We start from the raw sequence: 22,455 nt of genomic DNA, 5'->3' as shown, positions 1-22,455 counted from the left end.
CGATGGATCGCTGTGCGTGCGATTATTACAAGAGAACGTTGACTACACTCGTGTCACTCGAGACGTTTCTTTTCAAGAGATTCTCTTTTATCTGTAGATAACGATTCATCATCGTTACAATTACCTTGTATTCTCTTTGTTGTCAAAGATCTTACATAATTATTTTAGATTGTTTACCCTTTATAATCAATTTTTCTCTTTGCGCGTCTAAATCAAAAATTATCTAATGTGAAACTTTATTAATAATGTCGGTATCGTCCAGCATTTAATATAGTATTTTGGTTCTGCATAATAGTATAGTATTGGGTTGGCCAATAAGTATATTCTATAGTTTTAATATAAAAGTATCTTATAAGAGCAATATGTATGCTTAGACACACAAACACACACACACACACACAATACCAAATTTGCCAATTTGAGAGGTTCCTGAAGAAAAAAGAAAGACTATTGGTTGTTATTTTTAATCAATTTGATTTTACAATAATAAGCAAAGACAACTGAGTTAATTCGATTAACTTCAGTATTAGTTACTATAATAATTATAATATCGATAATATTTGTGAAAGGGATGGTAGAGTTGTAGTGTTAAAGTTACATGATATGTTATAGAGGAATATTTCGAATGCTTGAATAAATAATCAAGACGAAATGTTGCCAGCTTCAGTCATGTAAAGATTCGAATTCGGGTCATCGTTGTTGCGATAGAGCAATAAATGGCCTACTTTCCGAAATCCCTCGAGTCGTAACGAGTTCAGAACGATAACGTCTATTTCGTGGATAGGCATCATTCTTCACGTATCTAAATTCTATGTTTAAAAGGCAATTTTTTGATCATTTTTAAACAAACGCATCGCTTTGCAATACACGCACACAAATATGTATGATGTTTGTGCGTATGTGTATATATATATATATATATATATATATATATATATACACATATATATCGATTTTAGATGACTCGAGGTCGATAAACGAGGGCATTCGGATTAACAATGCGCTATCTGACAGATAATAATTTCTTATCGTAACTACGTTTCTTTGGTAAAGAGATGCTTGTTTCTTTGAAATAACCTACTCATACCACGTGGATATAATGGAGTAATGCGTAAAACTAGAAAACTTTGGATACGAACCAAAGATTAATTAAAAATTTGTCAACATTTTAAATTTAATATTTCAAACAAAATATGTTTCTTAATTTTTAAGTAGCAATGTAGTATAGTATTTGCATATACATGCAATATCAGTATCATGGGACTAGATTTATCTATAATCTCTTCGTTGAGTAATTAATTAAAATAGAAAATGAGGAAGTAAGGTTTTTCAGTGTCACGAGAAAGACTACGTCAAAGGATTTTTTTTTTTATATAAGATGCAGTTTTCTAGGAAATTTTTCTTTTTTTTTTTCAAGATAGTGCTCGCCCCCCTCACCTCTACACATACACTTACGGGGATATATCGATATTGATTATCACTATTAATAATATTTATACGACGAAGACAGCGAATAATATTGGATAATATTTAGAATCATTTCTGATTTATACCTACTGATATTTATTTACTTTGTTCGTTTCCTTTTTATGCGAAAGTAGCAATAAAATTATTATACGAGTGTATTGAGAAAAGATATAATATTTATGATTTGTAAATTGTCACGAAGAAATTTTTTGATTATATATATATATATATATATATATATATAATAACGATATATATATATATACTATATATATATATATAATAACGAGTACAATAACGAGAATGGTTTATGGCGAAAAGATGATTAAAAATAAGATAAAAAGATGGAAAAAAATGCGCGAAGTATATAATTTATAAAAGCTATATTATATAGCGTTTTTCTTTTCTTCTCTTTCTTTGAGTCATTGTAAAAGTATCATATATTTCCTACTTTTCTCACACATACGTGATATTTGATTGCATCGCTGGAATTCAATATGTGATTCGTTGCATTCCACGATCCATTCGTGTTACATCTCTTTATTTATCTAAAAGTTATTGAAAATTTGAATGCGTATTGGCCAACCCAGTACATTTAGAATAGAAAAGAAAGATATGGTTTTTATTATGCGAAAAAAAATATCAAACAAATTTCGACTAATAAATGTTTTCTCTTATATTTTAGAATCGTTCGACGAATCGTTAAGGTTTCGTACAATCAACACGAGAGAATTATAACTGTGAGGAGTATAAGGGAAAAAGTGATAAAGGTGGAGGTGGAGGTGGAGGAAGGTGGAGGACGGTCGCGTCGTCGTCGAGGAGTTCGACGATTGAAAATTATGTTCAAACTGAATGTTACGGGAGTGGCGAAGAAGAAGAAGAGGAATTCGATCGGGCTATCTTGCTCGTGTAGAGAAAAAGAAATTGAGGAGAAGGAGGAAGACGGGGAGGAGGTCGTCTCCGGCTTTGCCGTCCTCGTCCTCGTCGTTGACGTCGTTGACGTCGTTGACGTCGTTGACGTCGTGGACGTCGTTTCGTCGTTTAAAAACGTTAGATATCACGATTCCCGTGAAAATCGTACCGACTACTACTACTGCTCTCGTATCATCTTCATTTCTCATCGAGACGAAGAAGACGAAGAGAAAAAGAAGGAGAAGAAGAAGGATACTGGTGAACTTCGATAAACAAGAGGCCAACGAGAAAGCGATAGGCCTCGTTTTACGACGAATCGTGAACGAAGAGAGAGAAAAACTCCAATTTCGGAAGTGCTTCGGAAGAAAGTAGTTTGGTGAAAACTTGTGCTCGCTATTATTTTCTTCGGCTATTATTATTTTCGTTTCGTTTCGTTTCGTTTCGTTCTGTTCCGTTCCGTTTCGTTTTGCTTTCTTTCTTCTTTTTCTTCTTCCTCCTCTTCCTTTTTTCTTTTTCTTCTTATTCGGTGAATATACATAGAGAAAAATCATCGTTCCTTGTGAGTTCGGTGAACTCGTGCATCTTTCTCTTAACGTGACTTGTTTGGCAGAGGTGTCTTTGGATTTTCAGACATTTTGCACGGATCTTCCCCGGCAATGCGACGCCGCGCCTATTCTCCATGAGAGGAGGCACATGTCCATTGCTACGGCTGAAAATGCAGGGTAAGTTTTGTCCATTTTTCTTTTTTCTTTTTTCCTCATATTCTTAAATCATTGCTGCTATTTCGGATGCTGGTTCTACGTTAGGCCCGAAAAGCATCGATCATCTCGATTTGACGATTCTTCTTTCCGACGAGATATGTGGAGAGTGAATTTGAAAATTGGAAGCAGCGTGAAATCGAGTCGGCCAAAACATCTTCTTTAGCCTTTATCGTTCACGCCGTGATGTTATATAACGAGTTACGATTCGGATCGTACGTCGTTGCATCGAATTTGCGTGCGCGAATCAAAACGACTTCCACTCCTTCTACGTTACTTTATTCTCTTCTCTCTCTTGCTTCTCCTCCCCTACATTAAACGTGGAAACGCGAAATTCGTTGATTCGTCATCGAGAAGAAAGGCACGGGCCATGCTCATAGCATTTCTATCTCTCTTTTTTTTCTCTCTCTCTCTCTTTCTTTCTTTACAAGGAGGAGCATTATTAGCTGAAGAAATTTTATTCGATGACGAGTAATACTGCGCTTCTTTGGATTGGGGATGGGGCAGAGGAAGAGGGAGGAGAGGTACGATATCAACGTCCGTCGTAAATACGTTATTTTTAGTATTCAACGCGCTTAACAACGATTACTATACAGTGTCAAGATATCTTTAATCGTTCCGTGGATGTTTGCCTCGGCGCTGACATTGATTGGCTGACAAGTTGCGTGACCTCCTTGTGTCGTTGATCGTAAAGAAAATTTGAACGTTTCAAGAGGGAAAACGTAAGATATACCTATTCTCAGTATAATTTTTCCTTCTACAGAAACTATTAAGCGTTTACCTATGGATATTTTCTTTTTTAATTGATCTATTCGTATTTCTCGTAGAAACGATCGAAAAGGAAACGTAGTCGATAAAGTTCGTAAAGTTCAAAGAGGGAAACTATAAGATACGTTTAATGTAATTTTCTTTCTATTGCAGGAAGTAGTATTTCGCATTTTATTAGTTTATTTGTTTTGCCGGTCGAATAAATCGGCGGATTTCTTTGACTCGGCCAATTTCGCATAATTTCGACGTCCTCGAGGCTTCGTTGATGAAGGGTCTGATTTCAGAGGTAGGCAATCATAGCGAATTATCGGCATATTTTTCGTCATTAGCTTACTTGGCCGCTAGTCGAAGAACTAGAGGGAACAAACGACCACCGTTAGATCCTATATCGTGTAGTTCCTTCATAGAGAGGAATCTTCTCAAGGTCAACAGCAGGCAAGCAGTCGGCAAAGCGGCAGGCGGTGGTGATGGTGGCGGTGGTGGCGATGGTGGTGGCGGTGGCGGTGGCGACTATGCCAACTCCAGGCCACGAGGCACACGCGCTTGTTCTTATGTGGCCTCCTCCTCCTCCTCTTCCTCTCTCTCTTTCTCTCTCTCTCTCTCTCTCTCTCTCTCTCTCAAACACACACACTCTCATTAAGCACACAAGCGTATACTCTCCGTCTGTTTCGGATCAGGCCCTTCCGGTCGGCCTTTCCTAGTTCTAATTCCCCTCCTCGGATGTGTTGGTCGAATGCATCGTCTTCTTAATTCTTCTCGAAAATGTTCTATCTCATTTTCGACGTCCAAGCTTTGATCGACTTTATCTTGAAAACGCTGATTCGACTATGTGAAATTGAAAAAAAGTGGGGAGACAGAGCATTGAACGCTGTCTAATCTTTCGTCTCTGAATGGCATTTGAATAATTTCGACTGCAGGAAATATCGATTAGTCGTACGTTTGCTTGTTCGGGAGTTAACTGCTTTCTCGATTCCCGCCCGTATACATATCGATCGGTCCCGTATGATAACAGGGCCGTGAACGTTCATAAATTCCGTCTTAGTACCGTTGATGTTGAGAGTATTTCTTTTCGTTAAAAAAATGATTGTTCATTACCTTGACATCATTTTTTATTAATTTACTCTAACGGAATCCGAGGTTAACAACCTTTTCCACCCCCTTCTCTATCTCTCCCCTTCAAAGGCAAAGTAAGCTCGACGAGGAAGCAAAACTTGAGCGTAACGTCTTAAAAGTATCGCTAAAAACTCGCTTAGTACATTTCTTATTTTTCGATCGTTATGTATCGGCCAATCTCAGAAAGATCCAATAAAAAGAGAGAGAGAGAGAAAGAGAGAGGGAGAGAGAGAAAGGGTGGAGGGAGACAGGCGAGGGTGAGGGAGAGCCCTCGGAGAAAAAGAAGTAGAGAGGCCTCGTTTCCTCGGCAATTTAGGCATGCACCCGCTTCTTCTCTTCTCCCACCTAGCAGCTACCTATCTACCTTCCTACCTTCCTACCTGCCACTCGGTGGGGGCTAAAATTACGTTTTCTTGGTAAAGCAACGCAAGAAGTGAAGCCACGGCCGAGCAAAAGGATCAAAATCGTTGACCGAGTGTGCGCATGCTGCTGCTGCTGTTGCCGCTGCTGCTGCTGCTGCTGCTCGAGAAAGAGGGAGAGGGGGCAGAGGGAGTAGGCAGTTTTGTCTAGAAAGTTAGGCGACGTCGAGGGGATGACCATGGAAGTAAACTACGTTACACAAGCTTAACGGCATGCTGCTGTTACGGCACACCGCGTGTTGTCGCTACTTGTGAGAGAAACTCGGCACAGAGAGAATATTGTTTTTGCTAAAAATTCAAGCAGAATTCACAAGGCGTTTGGAACAAGCGTGTTCTTTAAGTTAATGCGAATTTCTCTTGATTCTCCGCGACTTCGTGACGCGAGTATGATATTTTTGTGTGTCTTTCGTGGCACTGGCCCAAAGCAAGCACGTGACCCTTTCGTTTCTAGGGTGTTAGAGAGAGAGACAGAGAGAAAGAGAGAGAGAGAGAGAGAGAGAGAGAGAAGGGGGAGGGATTGTATTATTGTTAGTAGGGAGTAAGATTCTTGTAAAAATCTGTCAATTTCTCGTTTGTTGTTGCGTGGAAAACGCTGACATTTGATTCTCCTTCGATATTGTCATCGCTGGCATTAGCGAATAAGCGCGTCGTTTTCGCTGCCACTCCTCCTTTTTCTTTAACTAAGAAACATAACGGTCGACGGCTTCGACGCTATCGTAAGTATCGTATTCCGGTCACGAGATACTGAACCGATCGCGTCCGAGTTTGTTACTTTAACGACGATGCAAGATCTTCAGTGAAGGGAAAAATCAAATTTTATTTCACACATGTCCGATATATTTTTGATCATCAATATACCTATCATAGATTTTAGTGGAAAAGGAATAAAATTGAATGAAATAATCGCGTAAAAGAAAATATATCTATTCCAGAATGCGTACCTTCGATTAGGAAGAACTTTACGATAGAACTTATAGTTCATAGATATTATACCATAAGATAAAAGTATCATTTATGATCCCTCGTAATGTAAAATACTAACTTGGCCTTAAAAGAAAAGCTGGATCAAAAGCAGATTCAAATTCTGTTGAAAATTGTACTCGGTTAAAAGTGGATATACTCTGCGTCGACTGTGGCGGCATCCGCGAAATCGATACAACGCGTTCACGAACACATTGCACCGGACTACGGACTAGAAGGCACGACTACAATAATAAGAAGTAGGAAGAGTAGGAGTAGAGAGGGTGAAGGATGAAGAGGAGGAGGAAACCGAGGGAGGATGGCAGTAGCGACGCGACGATGGCGACGACGCCGACGCCGCTTGTCGAGAGAAACGATCTCTCTCTCTCTCTCTCTCTCTCTCTCTCTCTCTCTTTCTCTTCCCCTCTCCGATGAGAGGTAAAGAGGGAACGTTATATCGCGGAGGGATGGAGAGCGGCACATATCGACCGGTCTACGAAGAACGAGCGCCAGTCGAGAACAGGGGTCAAGGTCGTCGAATGTACCACGCCTGCCTCCATCACCCAATAATGCGGCCGACGTAGACTAGTAGAGTAGAATACTTTTCTCTTTTCTCTTACATATTCACACCATTTTCTTTTCATTTTTACATTCAATAACCGCCTTTACAAATTTGATAATCTCTAATAATCTCTTTAAAGTTATTATTAATTCACGTTTAAGAAGCATCCAGACGAGAAGTTATTGTGTTCGTTTACCTTGTTTCTGTAATAATTTAGAGAGTAGAAGTTCTGATGTAAGACGCTATCCTCGAAAGAAGACTGACTATACTTGGATTTATGATTCATCTCTTTAACGAAACAATGGCTGGGAATGTAGACGTGAAAAATTTCAAGTCTGGTACGAGAACAATAATAAATCTCGGGGTCTAATTTATTTGGAAATTTCTTCTTCGTATAAAAAATATAACTATCGGATGGAAATGGACGGATGAAATGCCGGTACTTACTTATCGACTCGCCGGGGACTCGTTTATTTCCATTATGTTCGCTCGAAGTATTTCATGGTTGTTCCTAACGACATTCACTGTACAATTTCACGCTTCGCACGAAGCGATTGCGTCGCCGTGCGGTGTCGAAACGCACACGGGAGTCGTGTGTGCGGAGGAATTCGAGTACGGCACGCGTTCTTTGCTCGACGTGTCTTGGCCTCGACGATTTTTACACCGGGAAATCGATAAACTTTGCTTTCATAATAATATAGGTACTTGAACGTATTTATGATTCGGACTTTTCGAACGTTGAAAAGAAAGAAAAAAAGGAAAGAAGGAAGGAAGGAAGGAAGGAAGGAAGGAAGAAGTCGGTAAAATGCTAAAAGACAAAAATTTCAATTTGTTAAAACAGTCTAGAAGTAGTGATAAATCTTCCCCATACAAACGAGTTCCAAGCATAGAAAGATGTATTCGAAATATCGGTAAACGTGCTTTCGAGACAAGGTCGAAACGTATAGAGTATCTTGTCTCCGAAGGGAGCGTTCGCATTTCGGTAGAAGCGAAGCGTGTGGAATTTCATTTTGTGTCTTGAACGCTTCGCTCCGCTCCGTTTCTCCTCTCCTCTCCTCTCCTCTCCTCTCCTCTCTTCTCTTCTCCTCTCCTCTCTTCGTTCACGTTCCGCACTGTCCTGCCCTAACCGTGCGGCGCACCGTAAAAAGAACCTAAACGCCCTAGCCGTAGACAGATTCTATAAGGCTCCCTCGAACCCTTTGTTCTCCGAAGGCCACGAATTTTGCCCGTATACGCCTAGTCTCGGCCATTATTATTATTATTATATAACCTAACCGAACGATATATCTAGTTTCGCTTCGAAACCATGATCGCGTTGCCTCGACGAAAACGTGTTTCTTTTTTCTCAACGATCCAAATTCTATATTCTGCCTTTAATAATTTTAATCTTAATAAATTTTTATCGAAACTAAAGCGTTCGTTTAAACCTTTACAAAGATGATAGTTTTAGTTATTCAATTTTGTTTATTCGGTATAAGATTAGAATATATTTTTCGAGATATAGAATCACTTTATGAAAATATTCTTCAATAAATTGCGAGGGGTTTGATTCGATTTATATAATAGTGCAAGTCTCTGTAGACGTATCGCTAATCTTCGAACTGTCGTCGTAACGAGTCCATCCACATCGTTACCTCCTTTTTATCGCTTTCGCGCTTCGTATACATATACGATATAATCTCTGTGATTAGAGATAACAAAATTGAAATTTCTCGTCGATCGCTCGCGATCAGTCGGCACTATTATTTAACGCTCACATTAACCGCTTGTCTTTATTCGTACAAAAAAAGATTTGAACCGAAGTAGTAATATACTAGCAACAACTAATAATATATACCAAGTACAATAATTAGTACACTAGTTAGTACACTAACTAAATCGGAAATCTACTATTTGTCATTACTACTGTCTAATGTACGAAACAGCATTCAAAATTTGAAAATCTTTTTTCTCTCTTTTCTGTCTCTCTCTCTCTCTCTCTCTCTCTCTCTCTCTCTCTCTCTCTCTCTCTCTCTCTCTCTCTCTCTCTCTCTTTCTCTCTTTTCCTCTCCCTCCATATTCATCGATGAGTTTCCACTCGGTTTGAAAATACCAACCGCGATTTACATCGATGCTCGTCGATGCTTCTCGTGGGGCAGGTCAGTCCAGCTCGCACGGTATATGCCTACTTGGCATAACGTGCGCGCGCGCAACTTACGCTTCCTTCGGACTTTTTCCCGTCGAATCAAAACTCCTCCAACTTCTCCTTTTGCATATAGTCTGCCGGTTCTAAATTCAGAGTAAGTTAGTGTTTCCTATAGACCATGCTTCTCGCATCGATCCTTTAGGTTCTATAAGGTTCTAAAATGCTCACAAACAAGCTACATCATCCATAAAGCATATTTGTCGTTAAAAGTTTAATTTTTCTTTTTAATATTCATTCCGCTATTAATCGTTAATAATCGCTATTGAAATATAAAAATGTAGGCTCATTGAAAAATTTAATGACGAACGTCCGCCGAAAAGGCTTCGCACATAATTTTTTCCAAGACAAAGACGTGTATTCTAAAACGTTCAAGTTCTTTCTTAGGGAACTGAAAAGAAGGAATACTTGCTATCGGTAAAAGGGGAGGTACAAGGGTTTGACCTTGAAGGCAGCCGGCCTCGCGGAGAATCGTGTACGTGTTATAATCTGTCCAGCTTTTCGGCCGTTCTTTCGCATGAAATTTTGCTCCCTTTCGATGCAAGACGTTCTCCGACGACCGGATTTTAATTTTAACGTCAAGGGAGAGAGAGAGAGAGAGAGAGAAAGGTAGAGAGAGAGAGAGAGAGAGAGAGAGAGAGAGACAGAGAGAGGAGCGTACGACGACGTTCTAAGAACTCGCTCTTCTTCCCTCTCTCTTAGTGTTTTTTTTTATCCATTTTTAAGGCACGATCTACGCGGTCCGTAAATCCCCGCATTTTCGGTAGATGCGCTTTTAAAAGAAAGAAAAGAGAGGAAACAACCCTTATTTGAAATTCGTCGAGTAGAGAGTCTACTATCGATCCATGCCAAGCCCTGACCGATGCGTTACGTGTAAACGCGTAACCTATGCGCGTTCAATGCATTATAACGCAACGTACATAGATATGGATCTATTGTTCCTTTCGAAATTTCATTTCTATAATCAAAATTAATTAACAAATTTTTAAGTAGGAAGGGACTCATTTACCGCGTATTAGGAGGTGCGTCCCTTGATCTCGTAGGCACTGCGTGTTTCTCTGCAATCGTCTAGCGTTTCAACTGCTGACGTCGGTGGTACCCGCAGCAACGACCGCAGCGGAAATTCGAGCGGCAAAGTTAGTTCGCGATCGAGCCTCGTCATCGTACGTCCACCTACACAAATATTGATACTCTCAACGTGTCATCATCTTTTTTTTTGCGCTCGTAGTCTTCGTCTTCGTTTTATAAGCTATTATTTTTCTTATATCGTGTTTGAATATCCTCCGTTGTGTATTAATTTTTTGTTTTGAGAATCTTTCGTGTTAATTTTGTTAAAAGTTGACAAAGTCGAAAGTCGAAATGCATCCCTGTCTTATAAGAAATAAAGAAAAAAGGAAGAAAGAAAATCTTTTCTCGGGAAAGATTTTGACTCTCTATCTCTTTTCGGAGATGACGATATTCCTTTGGTATCGTAGGAGGAGGAGGTCACGTACTTGCTTGAACGCTGACGATCGTTTTCGTATAATTTTTAATGGATTGAGTTCATTGCGACGATATATGTATTTTCCAACAAAAAAATTTTTTTTTCTACGAATTTTAACACGAAACATTAATTCGCGAACAATGTTTTTCCACGCAATCACCGTCTAGGAGTCCCTAAACGAAGAAAAAAAATCGGAAAAAAAAGAAAAAAGAAAAATAAAAAAAAAAAAAAAAGAAAAAATGATCGATCCGTCGTATTGATTCGTTATGTAACGCTGTCCTGCCCTAGAAGAACCGAGCCTGGACAGTGGAGGAGAGATGGGGTGAAGAGGACGCGTCGCGTCGCGTCGCGTCTAAACCACTCCCTCTCTCCTCTTTCTCTATCTCTCTTTCTCTCTTCCTCCCGTGACGTAAAGACGCGAGTTACGTCATCATAGCAACAGCGGGGACACCGAGGCGGCGTCGTCTGTCGACATGGCAACTATTTCTCTCCCTTCCCACGTTACGTCTACATCGTGTTTATCATTAGCATCTCATCAAGCGTAGCAGTATACTTGGTGTTGTATAGCAATCTTTCGTCCTTTTCTTACAGTTAGTTTTGTTTGCCACGCACATACGTACGCACCGGTTGATTAACTCCCTATAATGCTGTGTAATTCATACATTCGTATTAGGTGTAGTTAACGCATTACTCGTAGTTTTTATTATATTGTTTATTGAAGAAGAAAAAAAAGAACGACTCGTTCGAATTCCGATCGAGTTATCTCAAGCGAGTCGAACGATAGAAATGGGACCGAGCCAAAAGCGAATTTCAGGTTGCCATGAGAGAGAAATGGAGAGTCGTTCCGAGTATCCAGCTGGTGCTACAAGTTCAATCTGGCAGCTGTTCGAAAGCACGAACTTGGGAGAAGGAGAGGAAGAGAGAGAGAGAGAGAAAGAGAGAGAGGGAGGGAGGGAGGGAGAGGGAGAGCGTGCGAGAGCGGGGGGAGAGGTTTGAGAGGGAAGAAAGAGCGACCGAGCGTCGCTCATCGATGGAAGAGATCGTAGACGTCATCGAGGCGTATCGGTTTAAAGTTCGATCGATGCGAACGGTACGTCGGTCGCTGAAACGCCATGGTGTGTCCGAGCTCTCGGTAAAACGAGGACACGCGTTTTTCTTACTTTTTTCTTTTCTTTCTTTCTTTCTTTTTTTCATTCTTAAAACCAATAATAATCTTTTTAGATTTTGATTTCTACTTTGTCTTTGTTAATTGCTTACTTTTGCATCCGGCGAAAAGATTTTGTCGATAGTCGTAAACATTTTTTAAATGTTTTTATTTAAATTTAGAACGAGAAGGAAACCTTTGCATAAGTAACGGATCAAGATTCATAGGTCGTTTCGATACTGTCACTGTTTTCCGTGCTGGAAACGATAAAACGATAAAACGGCTAGTCCGTGGTTGTTCGTAGGAAGTGACCGCACATTTAATTTGGTCGAGGTCTCTCGGTTACGCTTCGCTAGTAACACACTTCTCTGGTATAGGCACGTGCTCGTAAACTGTTCCAAAGACGCGAGTACCTCAGCCACGGCCATCGACCAGAGAGTTTCTGCGCTTAACTACCAATGTGTGTATACCCACCTCTCTGTTAGTGACCTACGCTTTCGCCGTTCCGATTCTTCTTTACGGAGTTCAGGTTCACTTTCCTTCGTCGTCCTCGCACGTTTGCCGTTCCCCTTACTCCTCGCTCCTCTCTGTCTTTGAGTAAAAATTTTCTTTACGAGTCGAGATTTTCTAAAGATGATCAAAATATTAGCAAGATTTATAACTGATATTACGAAATTCCCAGGAAAAGTTTTATTTTTTTATTTTTTTTTATTTTTTTTTTATTTATTTATTTATTTATTTTTTTTTTTAATTTTTTTTTAATTTTAACGTTTAAGACTCCAATTCGTATAGCGTCATAATTTATTCATAAACTAAGCCCTTTTTCAGGGATAATTTCAATCAATCAATTTTTTATTTCGACCCTTCGATTAAATTTATTTTTTATGTCTACTTGCAACTTTTTGTCAGCTAAAAAGGATTAATCATTTTGTATCTTCACGTTTCTTATTTTTTGAAGCCTTTTTCTTATTTTCTTATTTTTTATTTTTTTTCGTCTTCCTCGTCGTCGTCGTCGTCGTCGTCGTCGTCGTCGTCGTCGTCGTCGTCGTCTGGTTTATACATTTTCTAGATGAGTTTGACGCATTGTAAAATGAATTTCCAGAGATTTCGATCTTCATTAAAACGTTGCCTTTCTTTTCGAACGACGATCGACGATGGTAATTTTGAAAGTGAATTCGGTTGCTTGGTGAAAGCCGGTTGATGTCTTGATAAAGAACGCGCGACACGGTCATCGAATCGCAGAATCGTTCTCTTTCGTTAATTCGTTTTTTTTCTGTTTTTTTTCTGTTTTTTTTTCTTTTTTTTTTTCCATCAAATTTAGTCTAGTGTTTTGCATTACGAAAGATCCTTCGAGTGTTTCTAAAGATCGTTCGTTTAGTCAACTGCCATAGAAGGTTATTGGTGAACTGCTACTTTACTTTGCAGAGTTTAATCCAAATATTCCTAATATTACATGCTTCGAGTAACAACGCTCACAGAGCTTATAGAATTTTCCTTCGTTTTTAAAATAATTATTCCTTTTTATCATAAATGATAATTTATCGATGAAATGATCAGTTATATGAAAAAATAAACTTTATCACGGAGAATGAGAAAAAGGGAAATCGTTCGATCTTACGAAATGAATTATCAAGATCGAGTTGATCACAGAGATCGTTGGGAGAGAATTTTAACGAATAAAATAGTTAATGTTAAGAACAGGTGTTCGTCCGTGAAAGTGTGAGTTTACCGTGATTGGAAACGCGCTAGAAGCGAACGTCGCAACGGAGGACGATATATATCGACTGGAAGGAAGGCGAATGAGTGGTCGTATCGGTATGCAAGAAAGAGACGGTCAACCTTGGAGGGATCGGAACTTTAGAAGGCAGGAAGAATGTCGCATGAAAGTAGTATGAAAACGAAAACGTTGAAAACTTTGTGAAAATCTCGACCTTTTCCTGATCTCTACCTACCAAAAAAGTATATCTTGCGATGTATATCTTGCTTGGGTCGACGATACAGGTTCTGTTTTGTGAAAAAAAATTAGACCGTGTAATAATTTGATTTTTAAATCTTTGCTAAAATCAGAGAATTGTTATATAAAACGTATTGTTCAAAGAATGAATATGCCTCTCCTTCTTGTACGAATCTAACAGCTTTGATATAATCGTCCTTTGAAAAAATCAAATGAAAGAAATAAAAGAAGTAAAGAGAGAGATACTCCGACAGAGTCGAGAACGTCTCGCTCGCGGGCCGACGCGCATGTCCGCGTTGCCATGATCGCCCTGGCCCACTGACCTATATTACACGCGGGTACAGGTCCCGCATTTACGTGTCGACCCACAACCGATACTCCGAGCGTGGCGTCACAGCCGAGCCACGCTAGTTTGCTCGTTTCGCGTCACGATTTTTCTTCTTTCTCGCACCTTAGCTTTACTCTTTCTCTCTCTTTCTCATTTACACAAATACATACACAGTCTCTCTCCCTCTTCCTCTTGATAATAGGAAATAAGTCGATCTATGATCTGGTGACGTTCGTGTATACTAGAAAAAAAGAGAAGGGAAGATACACGAGTGTGTGCGGGTCTTGCTGAGTGTCTTTCTCTCTCTCTTTCTCTCTTTCTTTCTTTTCTGCAAGAATTTAGTGCCGTCGCTGCTGCTATTAGCTGACAGGAGAAAGAGAAGAAGAGAAATCCTCTTTTCTCTCTCTCTTTCTCTCTCTTTCCTCTCTTGTCGTTGTTAACGCGGTGAAAAGAGAAACCGAAAGGAGAAGAGAAGTATTTCCTCTCTCTCTTTCTCTCTCTCTCTCTCTCTCTCTCTTTCTCTCTCTCTTTCTCTCTCTTTCTTTCTTTCTTTCTTTCTTTCTTTCTTTCTTTCTTTTCATCTTCTCTGCAAGAATTTAGTGTTATCGTCCCCGTTATTAACTTGCTGAAAAGAGAAACCAAAAGAAGTAGAGAAGAAGAGAGGTTCTTCCTGTCTGTCTCTCTTTTTTCACTTCTCTGCAAGAATTTAGCGTTATCTTTGCTGTTATTAGACTGGTGAAAAAAGAAACCAAAAGAAAAGAAGTCTGGATTAGGATAAACCTGGGCAGAGAGAGAGAGAGAGAGAGAGAGAGAGAGAGAGAGAGAGAGAGAGAGAATCGTAGCAAGTGTCGAACGAATGACAGCAACGTGGATGCACGATGCAAGGTGCTTTTCTATGTGATAAGTTATGACGTAGGATCACTGATCATGTTCGCTCTCTCACCTACTTTTGCATCTCTTTTCATCAGATCGGAAGAGGGTGCGCGCGTCTTCCCGACGGCCGTATCCCCTCCGTTCCGTCCATTCCATTCCGTTCGGTTTCATGGCGCATCGTGCAGTAGCAAGAATGAAAAAGTCAGTGGGTGTTGTTTCCTAGTTGATGACGTTCGCGGTCAAGAGTTTGAGTGTATTAATAATAATGGGGACCGAAGGAATAAGAAGAAAGATTATTATCGTGAAAGAAAAGAAATCGAATTTGTCTATTTTCGGGATGTTCCCTGTGTTTTCTTCCACAAGGCGGAAAAATGGAATTCTTATGATCGCAGGGAAAAATCGCTCGGTGAGAGGCTCATATTCTCGCGCGCAAAAGTTATTGATCAAGGCTCGCTTTGGCGTGGATGCTTGACGTAGTCGCAGAGAAAGAGAGAGAGAAAGAGAGGGGTGGGGAGGGAAAGGGATGGAGATGACAAAAAATGCCATTTTCCACAAAAAAATGACTACTTATCTAAAATAAATTGCCCAAAATCTACATACTTACTAATTTATTAGATACTGCGAAACAATAGAATAGCGTGATTATCGGATTCCATGGATTCACCTTGCTTTCCAGTCTCATGAACACCATGCGACCGAGTTACGTTCGACCGTAATGTTACTCTCTTTCCTTTTCCCTTTCTCTGGAATCTCCTCATCTCTAACTTTTTCACCAAGATATTTCTACTATTTCTTTCTCTTTCTCTTTTTTACGTAGACGGTGATAAATGAAAATCTAGATCAACGTCGATTATTCTGTCACGCATAACGCCCATTATTTTCTCATTAGAGATTCGATCGTATTTCTGTTTACCACTTGCAACAGGAAATTTGTATTAATGTCGCTTTCCTTTTTTTCGGTTTATAGGCCTAGCCCGTGTAAACTGCTGGACCCGCTGTGGGTCAAAATGAGCGCGATCACCGGTAGCATCGGCAAGAAAAGAAAGAAATCGGATGCCAAACCGCAATCACAGATGTAAGTAAATACATACAATAGTATCATTTAATAGATTTTTAAATGAAACAAATTTTTTAAGAAAAATGGATATAGCCGAGTTAAACCTAAAATATATTTACCAATATTTGTATTCGGTGGTAGCATATGAAACGATGTTTGATTTTTGATTGTTTACAGTAACAAGTGCCTTAACGAAAAACGACGACGTAACCAGGAGAACCTGTATTTTGATGAGCTTGCCGAGCTGATTTCCGCCACGGACATGAGCTCTGGCAAGACCGACAAATGTCAGATCCTTCAGAGAACCGTCGATCAGGTAAGCTTCACTTTTCTTTTTTTTTTTTCCACTTAATTTTGCGTCAAGATTGTATAAATTGTACGCAATAGTATGGTTGTACTAAATTATATAATGTGCAATTCGCGTCATCAACATGAATCGTTAAATTCGATGCTTTGCTTTTGACAAATCAATCACGATCGAAGATGGAAAACGAAAAGCAATGTAACGTAAAACTCGGGAAATCGATCTCGAAATTCGTTCGTGGTCGCAGAGCGTGTTTTCAAATCAAATTTGTTTTCCTATCGATAACGATTCGCTATCTCGTCAACAAAGACGATACCGATATGCTCGTTGATATTTCTTTAAATATTCTACTTTGGAAATGCAAAGAGAGAGAGAGTATGTGTATGTGTATGGAGAGAGAGAGAGAGAGAGAGAGAGAGAGTGAGAGAGAGAGAGAGAGAGAGAGAGAGAGCAAAGCTTGTAATCTTAAAACTAGTCAAGAAACAAAACGTGGACCATCGAGATTTCGACGAGATTTTGAAGCGCTTAACAAATAGATAATACGTAAAAAAGATTTTTCGATTGGGAGAAATCGGTATAGGTAGTTGCGATCGTACAAACGTTGAACGTTCTTATCAATAGCATGCGTTTTATCGATGCCAATACTGAAAGTATATCGCATTGGTTTTATCATTAATACCAATTAACTGTCAATATTTTTCGTTTAAGAAAATATCACGAGATTTCGTTTTTGTTTGATCGAGAGGGAAGGGGATGGAGAGTTTACCGACCTCGTGCAAAACTTTGATTTTCTTTTTACGTTGAAATTTTCATTCTTTTGGGTTGATCTTTAGAGGAATTTATTTTTCGTTAAAATTAGACGAAACAGGCACGAACAAAGTATTAAATTGTTACTATCTCCATATATAGGTACATGACGCATCAAAGAGTTAAGAAAGATCTATGGAATGCACTGAAATCATAGCGTTACCATTGTTAGTATTATTATTATTATTATTATTATTTCTATGGCACGTCGTCATTATTATAGATAAATGTATTCAGATGCTTTCCGTGTCCGATAAAATTCGAAATTCAAAAGTATTTTCTTCGATATTGATGAGGAAGAAAGAAACTAATCTAGTTTGATTCATTGTTTTGTTTAAATTTGTCCAAGTCGTCTTTGTTCGAGCATTCGGAGATTAGGAGAGTTAGGAACGTCGATGCTCTGACGCATTCGCTTGCGTAAATAATACGTGATTGTTTCGTCCTACTATTATTGTCCATTATTCTTTTAATCGAGAAAATCGAAGATCAATAATTGTATTTTAAATATGATACCCTTATCTTCTACAATTTTGATGTTATTAATTATATTTATGTATGTAATGTAAACGTTTTTTATTTTTTCAAATATAATTTATAGTAGTTCGATCTGTGCGACAAGATGCGATAAGGTGTGACAAGGTTCAATACGTGATTAAGAGATCTCAACCGGAGCGAATTGAGTATCTCTAAGTAAGGGTCTACTTGCGATTAGAAGAAATGTCGCGTAGGCGGGATTACCGAGTTCCTTCCAGGATGTCCGTGGGATATCGTGCTGTTGATAGCCACAGGCATACCAATATAGCCATTTCGAAGCGAAACGTATTCGAAACTGTTCCAGTTGAAAAAGTTTTTTTCCAAAGTTTTTTTCCAACTATGGAATATAGGTCGTAGCAGATTTGACAAGTTGTTGACGCGGCTATACCTCCTATGTATGAAATTTCAAAGTTTTATGGCATTATAGGAGATTAAAAAGATATAAAAATTGAGAAACGGTGGTCGATCGAGAATGACTCCGCGGAGAAAGGGCTTTTGCTTTCTTTGTAAAGAAAAGTAAAGGTATAATACACGAGACTACTCCTCGAGTCGTCGACCGAGCGATATCTCTAAATCTGGGCCAAGCGCGTCTTTTTTTCTTCATCGTTGAATCGATCCTGCTACGCGTTGCTTGAACGTATGCACCTACCTCTTCGTGCGTACGAATGTAATCGTTATGCATCCGATAGTAGAGTGGTGGTAGAAGAGGAAAATCGAAGAAGAGATTATCGTCGTTCTCGTCTAAATTGCCACATCAATGGTACCAAGAAAAAAGACGGGCGAATGTTCCAGATTCCCTGAAATTCTCTCCAGAGTACAATGAATAATCTTCCAACGAAAATATTCGTCCAATCTAGTCGATAATATTCTATTTTAGCTTTTGAAACAATTCCGTTTTACTTAATACATTTCTGATAGTATATTTTAGTCGTAACGTATATGTTGGGGTAACGAGTCGGCCAATAACAAAATTATTTTTTATTTTTATTTTTCCGTTTAGTCAATTTTAAGAGACAATCGTTATAGCACCATGATGAGAAAATGATATCGTGATAATGTTTCGACATTGAAATTCAATAAAATACTTTTGTTAGATTTACGTTAGCATATTAAATTATAATTCGGCAAAGATACATTTAAGGGGTTAATTTTTGGCATCGCTGGCACAAATACGATAAGCATTGATCTTCTTTCTTAAGGAAGAAGAGAGAGAGAGCCGTCTTGCTGCTCGTGGTGGTGTTTCGCAAATCGCAGAAAGGTGTCCATACTTTGCCCGGTTACCGACTATGGAATGGATGCGCACGCGCGTGCGTGTATGCGTGAGTAAGTACGTGCGTGCGTGTACCGTGTCGAAGCAAAGAGAAGGGTTACGACTTCCCGTCTTCTTTCTCTCTTTTTCTCTCTCTCTCTCTCTCTCTTATGCACACATACACGCATGCACACATATACAAACACATGATCACTCACCAACTCTCTCATTCGAACACATTGCGCTAGAATCGTGCGCTTCACGGCCGAGCACGTGTCGATTCCGAAGGCGACAGCTTCGTAACGAAATGAAACGAAACTTCACTCGCGTTTGCCTTCTTCATTTTCTTTTCTTCTTAATATATAGACGCGTGTTTTGGAAATAAAAGAAAATACACTTTTATACTTTTCTTCTTTAATTTTATTTTTACGTATTCTATATAAGATAATATTTGATTTTTAATAGTTTTATGATTCAATTAATAATGTTTAATTTTCATCGATATCGACAACTTTTCATTTCGATGAAAGCTTTTTCTTTGTACAAGTAATCGTACCCTAATCGGATAAAACTTTTCAATAGATCTAATCGATTTTCATAGATTCGTTTGGTCCATTATCGGCTTGTGTCATCTAGATCAGTTCGACAATTCACATTTGTTAAGTACTTTCGAAGGAAGGGACTCAGTCATTTTTAAAAAGAGACGTTGTAATTTTGCAACGGTATTTGCAATGTAACGATGAAAACTAAAGAAAGAAAAGTATGAATGGCAAAGATAGTAAGAAAAAGCTTAAGAGAGAGTGAGAAAGAGGGAGATAGATGGATAGATTGATAGCAACAAGACAGAGAGTAGACGGTCAGATAGATGGACGGACGGATGGACGGATGGACGAATGGACGGACGGACGGACAGAACTCGTGACGTGACCTTGAGTGACGTCACTGAGATCAATAGGAAGCGTCCTTTTTCGCGGCGTTACAACCCGAGAGAGCTACCTGAGCATGGATCTGCGTGACGTCATGTGCGCAGTAACGCGTTGCGCACGATCTTTCAGCGAGGCACCGACAGGCGGCTAGTAGGAAAGGGAGCGGAAAAGGAGGATGAGGAGGCGAAGAGCGAAAGAGATACGACGGCGGCGGCAGCAGCAGCAGCAGCAACAGCAGCAGCAGCAGCAGCAGCAGCAGGAGTACCACCGCCAGCCATCAGCAGCATCAGCATCAGCATCAGCATCAGCGATCGAGTCTCCTGAGAGGAGAGATTGAAAGAATTCGCAGCCTCGTATTTCGATTCTCTTCTTGATTCTTTAGGTCTAGAGCGGACTTTGACCTCGATAAGAAGAAGGTATACCTATGTGTACCAATAGTGACGAACAAGATCTCTTTTCTATCCATTTTTAATTGCTTTTTCGTTTGGACTTTTTTTTCTTTTTCATAAATTATATATTATGAAGAATTTGAGGGAGGAACGAGGGAGATTTTAAGAATTTATCACGTTAAAATGGAACTAGAGATATTGCGATACTCGTACATATGTATGTATATGCACGCGCACGCGCATATGCGTGTGCCATCGTGAAACGACTAGCGGCAACATCGCACACCGTTTGTCGGACTCGGTGGAGTCACCGACTTTTCGAGGCCACCACCACCTCCACCTCCACCTCCACCACCACCATCATCATCACGACCACTACCATCATCATCATCACCACTACCACCACCAGCAGCATCGTCTTCTTTACTGTCGCCATTTTTACCATCGTCACCGTCACCATCAGCATCATCGTCACTGTCATCGTCATCGTTACCGTCGTCGTCGCCGTCGTTGTCTCTTATTCGTCTGCATCTCCGTTTTGATAACCATAGCCATAATCATAGTTATAGTCGTCGTCGTCATAGCCGCATGTCCGTTCGTTTAAATCTATCGAGATTACGAGCGCGATCTATCGGAGCCGCGAAATACGAGCTCAAGGACGCTCGACACTTCTCCCCTTTCCTTCTCTGACCATGAATGTCGGTCGGTTTTGCAGAGATCTTCTTTCTTATTTTTTTTCTTTTTCTTTCACGTACGTCAGGGGTGGGCAACTTCTCTGCCGCGAGCTGCACGATCCTCGCCGTCGATCAATCCGTTTCCCCACTGTTCACTAGCCACCAATCCATGCATCTTGTTAAAGACAAAAGCCGTGCGGCTCGCGAGGCTATAGAGGAGCCCGCTTCAATGGGGGGGAGGGAGGGGGATCGTCTCCTCCCATCTTACCGGAACAGGCAAATAGGAGAAAGAGCCACATGCGGCTCGCGTGCCGCCAGTTCCCCACCCCCTACCGTACGTTCTGCAACGGTAAGTTCTCTGACGTATTTACGACGATGTCCGAGGTAGTTTCTTTCTTTCTTTCGACGGATCCTCGATGAAATCTTTTTATCTTTTACTTTTCTTCCTCGAGATAAGCTCTTCGGAGGTCTTAGAGGATCTTCTTACCGGCATCGGGGACGATGCACCGAACGAAAATGACTCATCTCGAACAGGATCGTTTTTACCTCTCTTTCGATCTTATTCCGTTGTCAATGCTTACAAACTTTAGGAGAATCTTTTGCCCATTGTTCGAAACGTCTCATGAATTTCATTCGCTACGTTTTAACTTGACCTACCTTACTCGCGCTTTCTTTACGAAATAATTAAGTGACCCCTTGTGAATAATACAGTTTTCGTTTTGTACTAACCTATTGGAACGTATTACTTTTTACATGAAAACTTTGATTATAATCGTATAATATATAAAATGTATAACATATGTAATACCCATCGATCAAAAATTTGTAAATTTGTTAAGAATGAAAATGTAAACGGTCGGCGGTCCTAACGTAGGTATATCGTGCGAATTTATCTTCTTCGGTGAGTATAATTTGTTGTTTTTAATTTGTAAAATCTTGCTCGATGAATCATTCGATCGAGCCGTCCAATCGGTTTGAAACCTTTATAAACGCTTAGCGAAAGTGTAAACGACGAAGCAATATCGTTGCAACCAAACTGCGCCTCGTGGATGCATCCATTGTATATAGAGTATTCCAGAACACGTGACTATTTTGGTTTTAAAATGGCGGCTGGAGGTCACCCAACCTGATTATTTTCTCGTTCGTCCGCCTTGCCTGCCCGTTTAGGTACTATCACGACCGTTGAATCGAATGAATCGCGAAAACGAGCGACTTTTCCATTTTGAGTTTTCGTTAAGCGCCGATTCTTCTTTTTATTTCTTTTTTCTTTTTATTTATTTGCATCATTGCAGTGAACTTACTCGACGTCGTCATTATAATTCTAGAATTTTAATAATTTTTCTGCTTTTTTTCTTTTTGTTTTTTAATTAAACAATTTTATAAAAGAAAAAAACAAATTTTTATGAAACAATGAATAATCGTACGATTTAAACGATTTTGATTTAAACGCAAACTTTGAACGAGCTAATATCGCGGAAAGGAGGAAAAGTAGAATCAGCGTTTCGTATTATCATTGCGCGTGAAATTGCAATGACGTGGTAAGGGAGAAACGAATAGAATGTATGTATATTCGGCGAAAGAGAATGCAGAAT

General features: G+C 39.6%; 1 protein-coding gene across 11 annotated transcripts in view; it reads left to right on the top strand.

Annotated features, from left to right (window-relative positions):
• Positions 1–22,455, top strand: part of LOC124428537 (nuclear receptor coactivator 2-like) — a 41,422-nt gene that overhangs the window by 2,869 nt on the left and 16,098 nt on the right. For 8 of the 11 annotated variants that reach the window (XM_046972716.1, XM_046972709.1, XM_046972710.1 and 5 more), the window contains 3 exons: positions 2,153–3,101; positions 15,891–15,998; positions 16,158–16,296. In XM_046972716.1, coding sequence (XP_046828672.1) covers positions 3,073–3,101; positions 15,891–15,998; positions 16,158–16,296 — 276 coding nt within the window. In that variant the 5' untranslated portion in view covers positions 2,153–3,072. Of the gene's footprint in view, positions 1–2,152; positions 3,102–3,839; positions 3,860–6,840; positions 6,986–15,045; positions 15,330–15,890; positions 15,999–16,157; positions 16,297–22,455 lie in introns of those variants that run through there. The other 3 variants (XM_046972713.1, XM_046972712.1, XM_046972711.1) reach the window with 3 other exon arrangements.

Source organism: Vespa crabro, chromosome 13 (assembly GCF_910589235.1).
Source record: "Vespa crabro chromosome 13, iyVesCrab1.2, whole genome shotgun sequence".
In the NCBI taxonomy this organism is placed as follows: domain Eukaryota; kingdom Metazoa; phylum Arthropoda; class Insecta; order Hymenoptera; family Vespidae; genus Vespa; species Vespa crabro.
The sequence above is the reverse complement of the archived record's forward strand: the minus strand, read 5'-3'. Positions and strand labels throughout refer to the sequence as shown.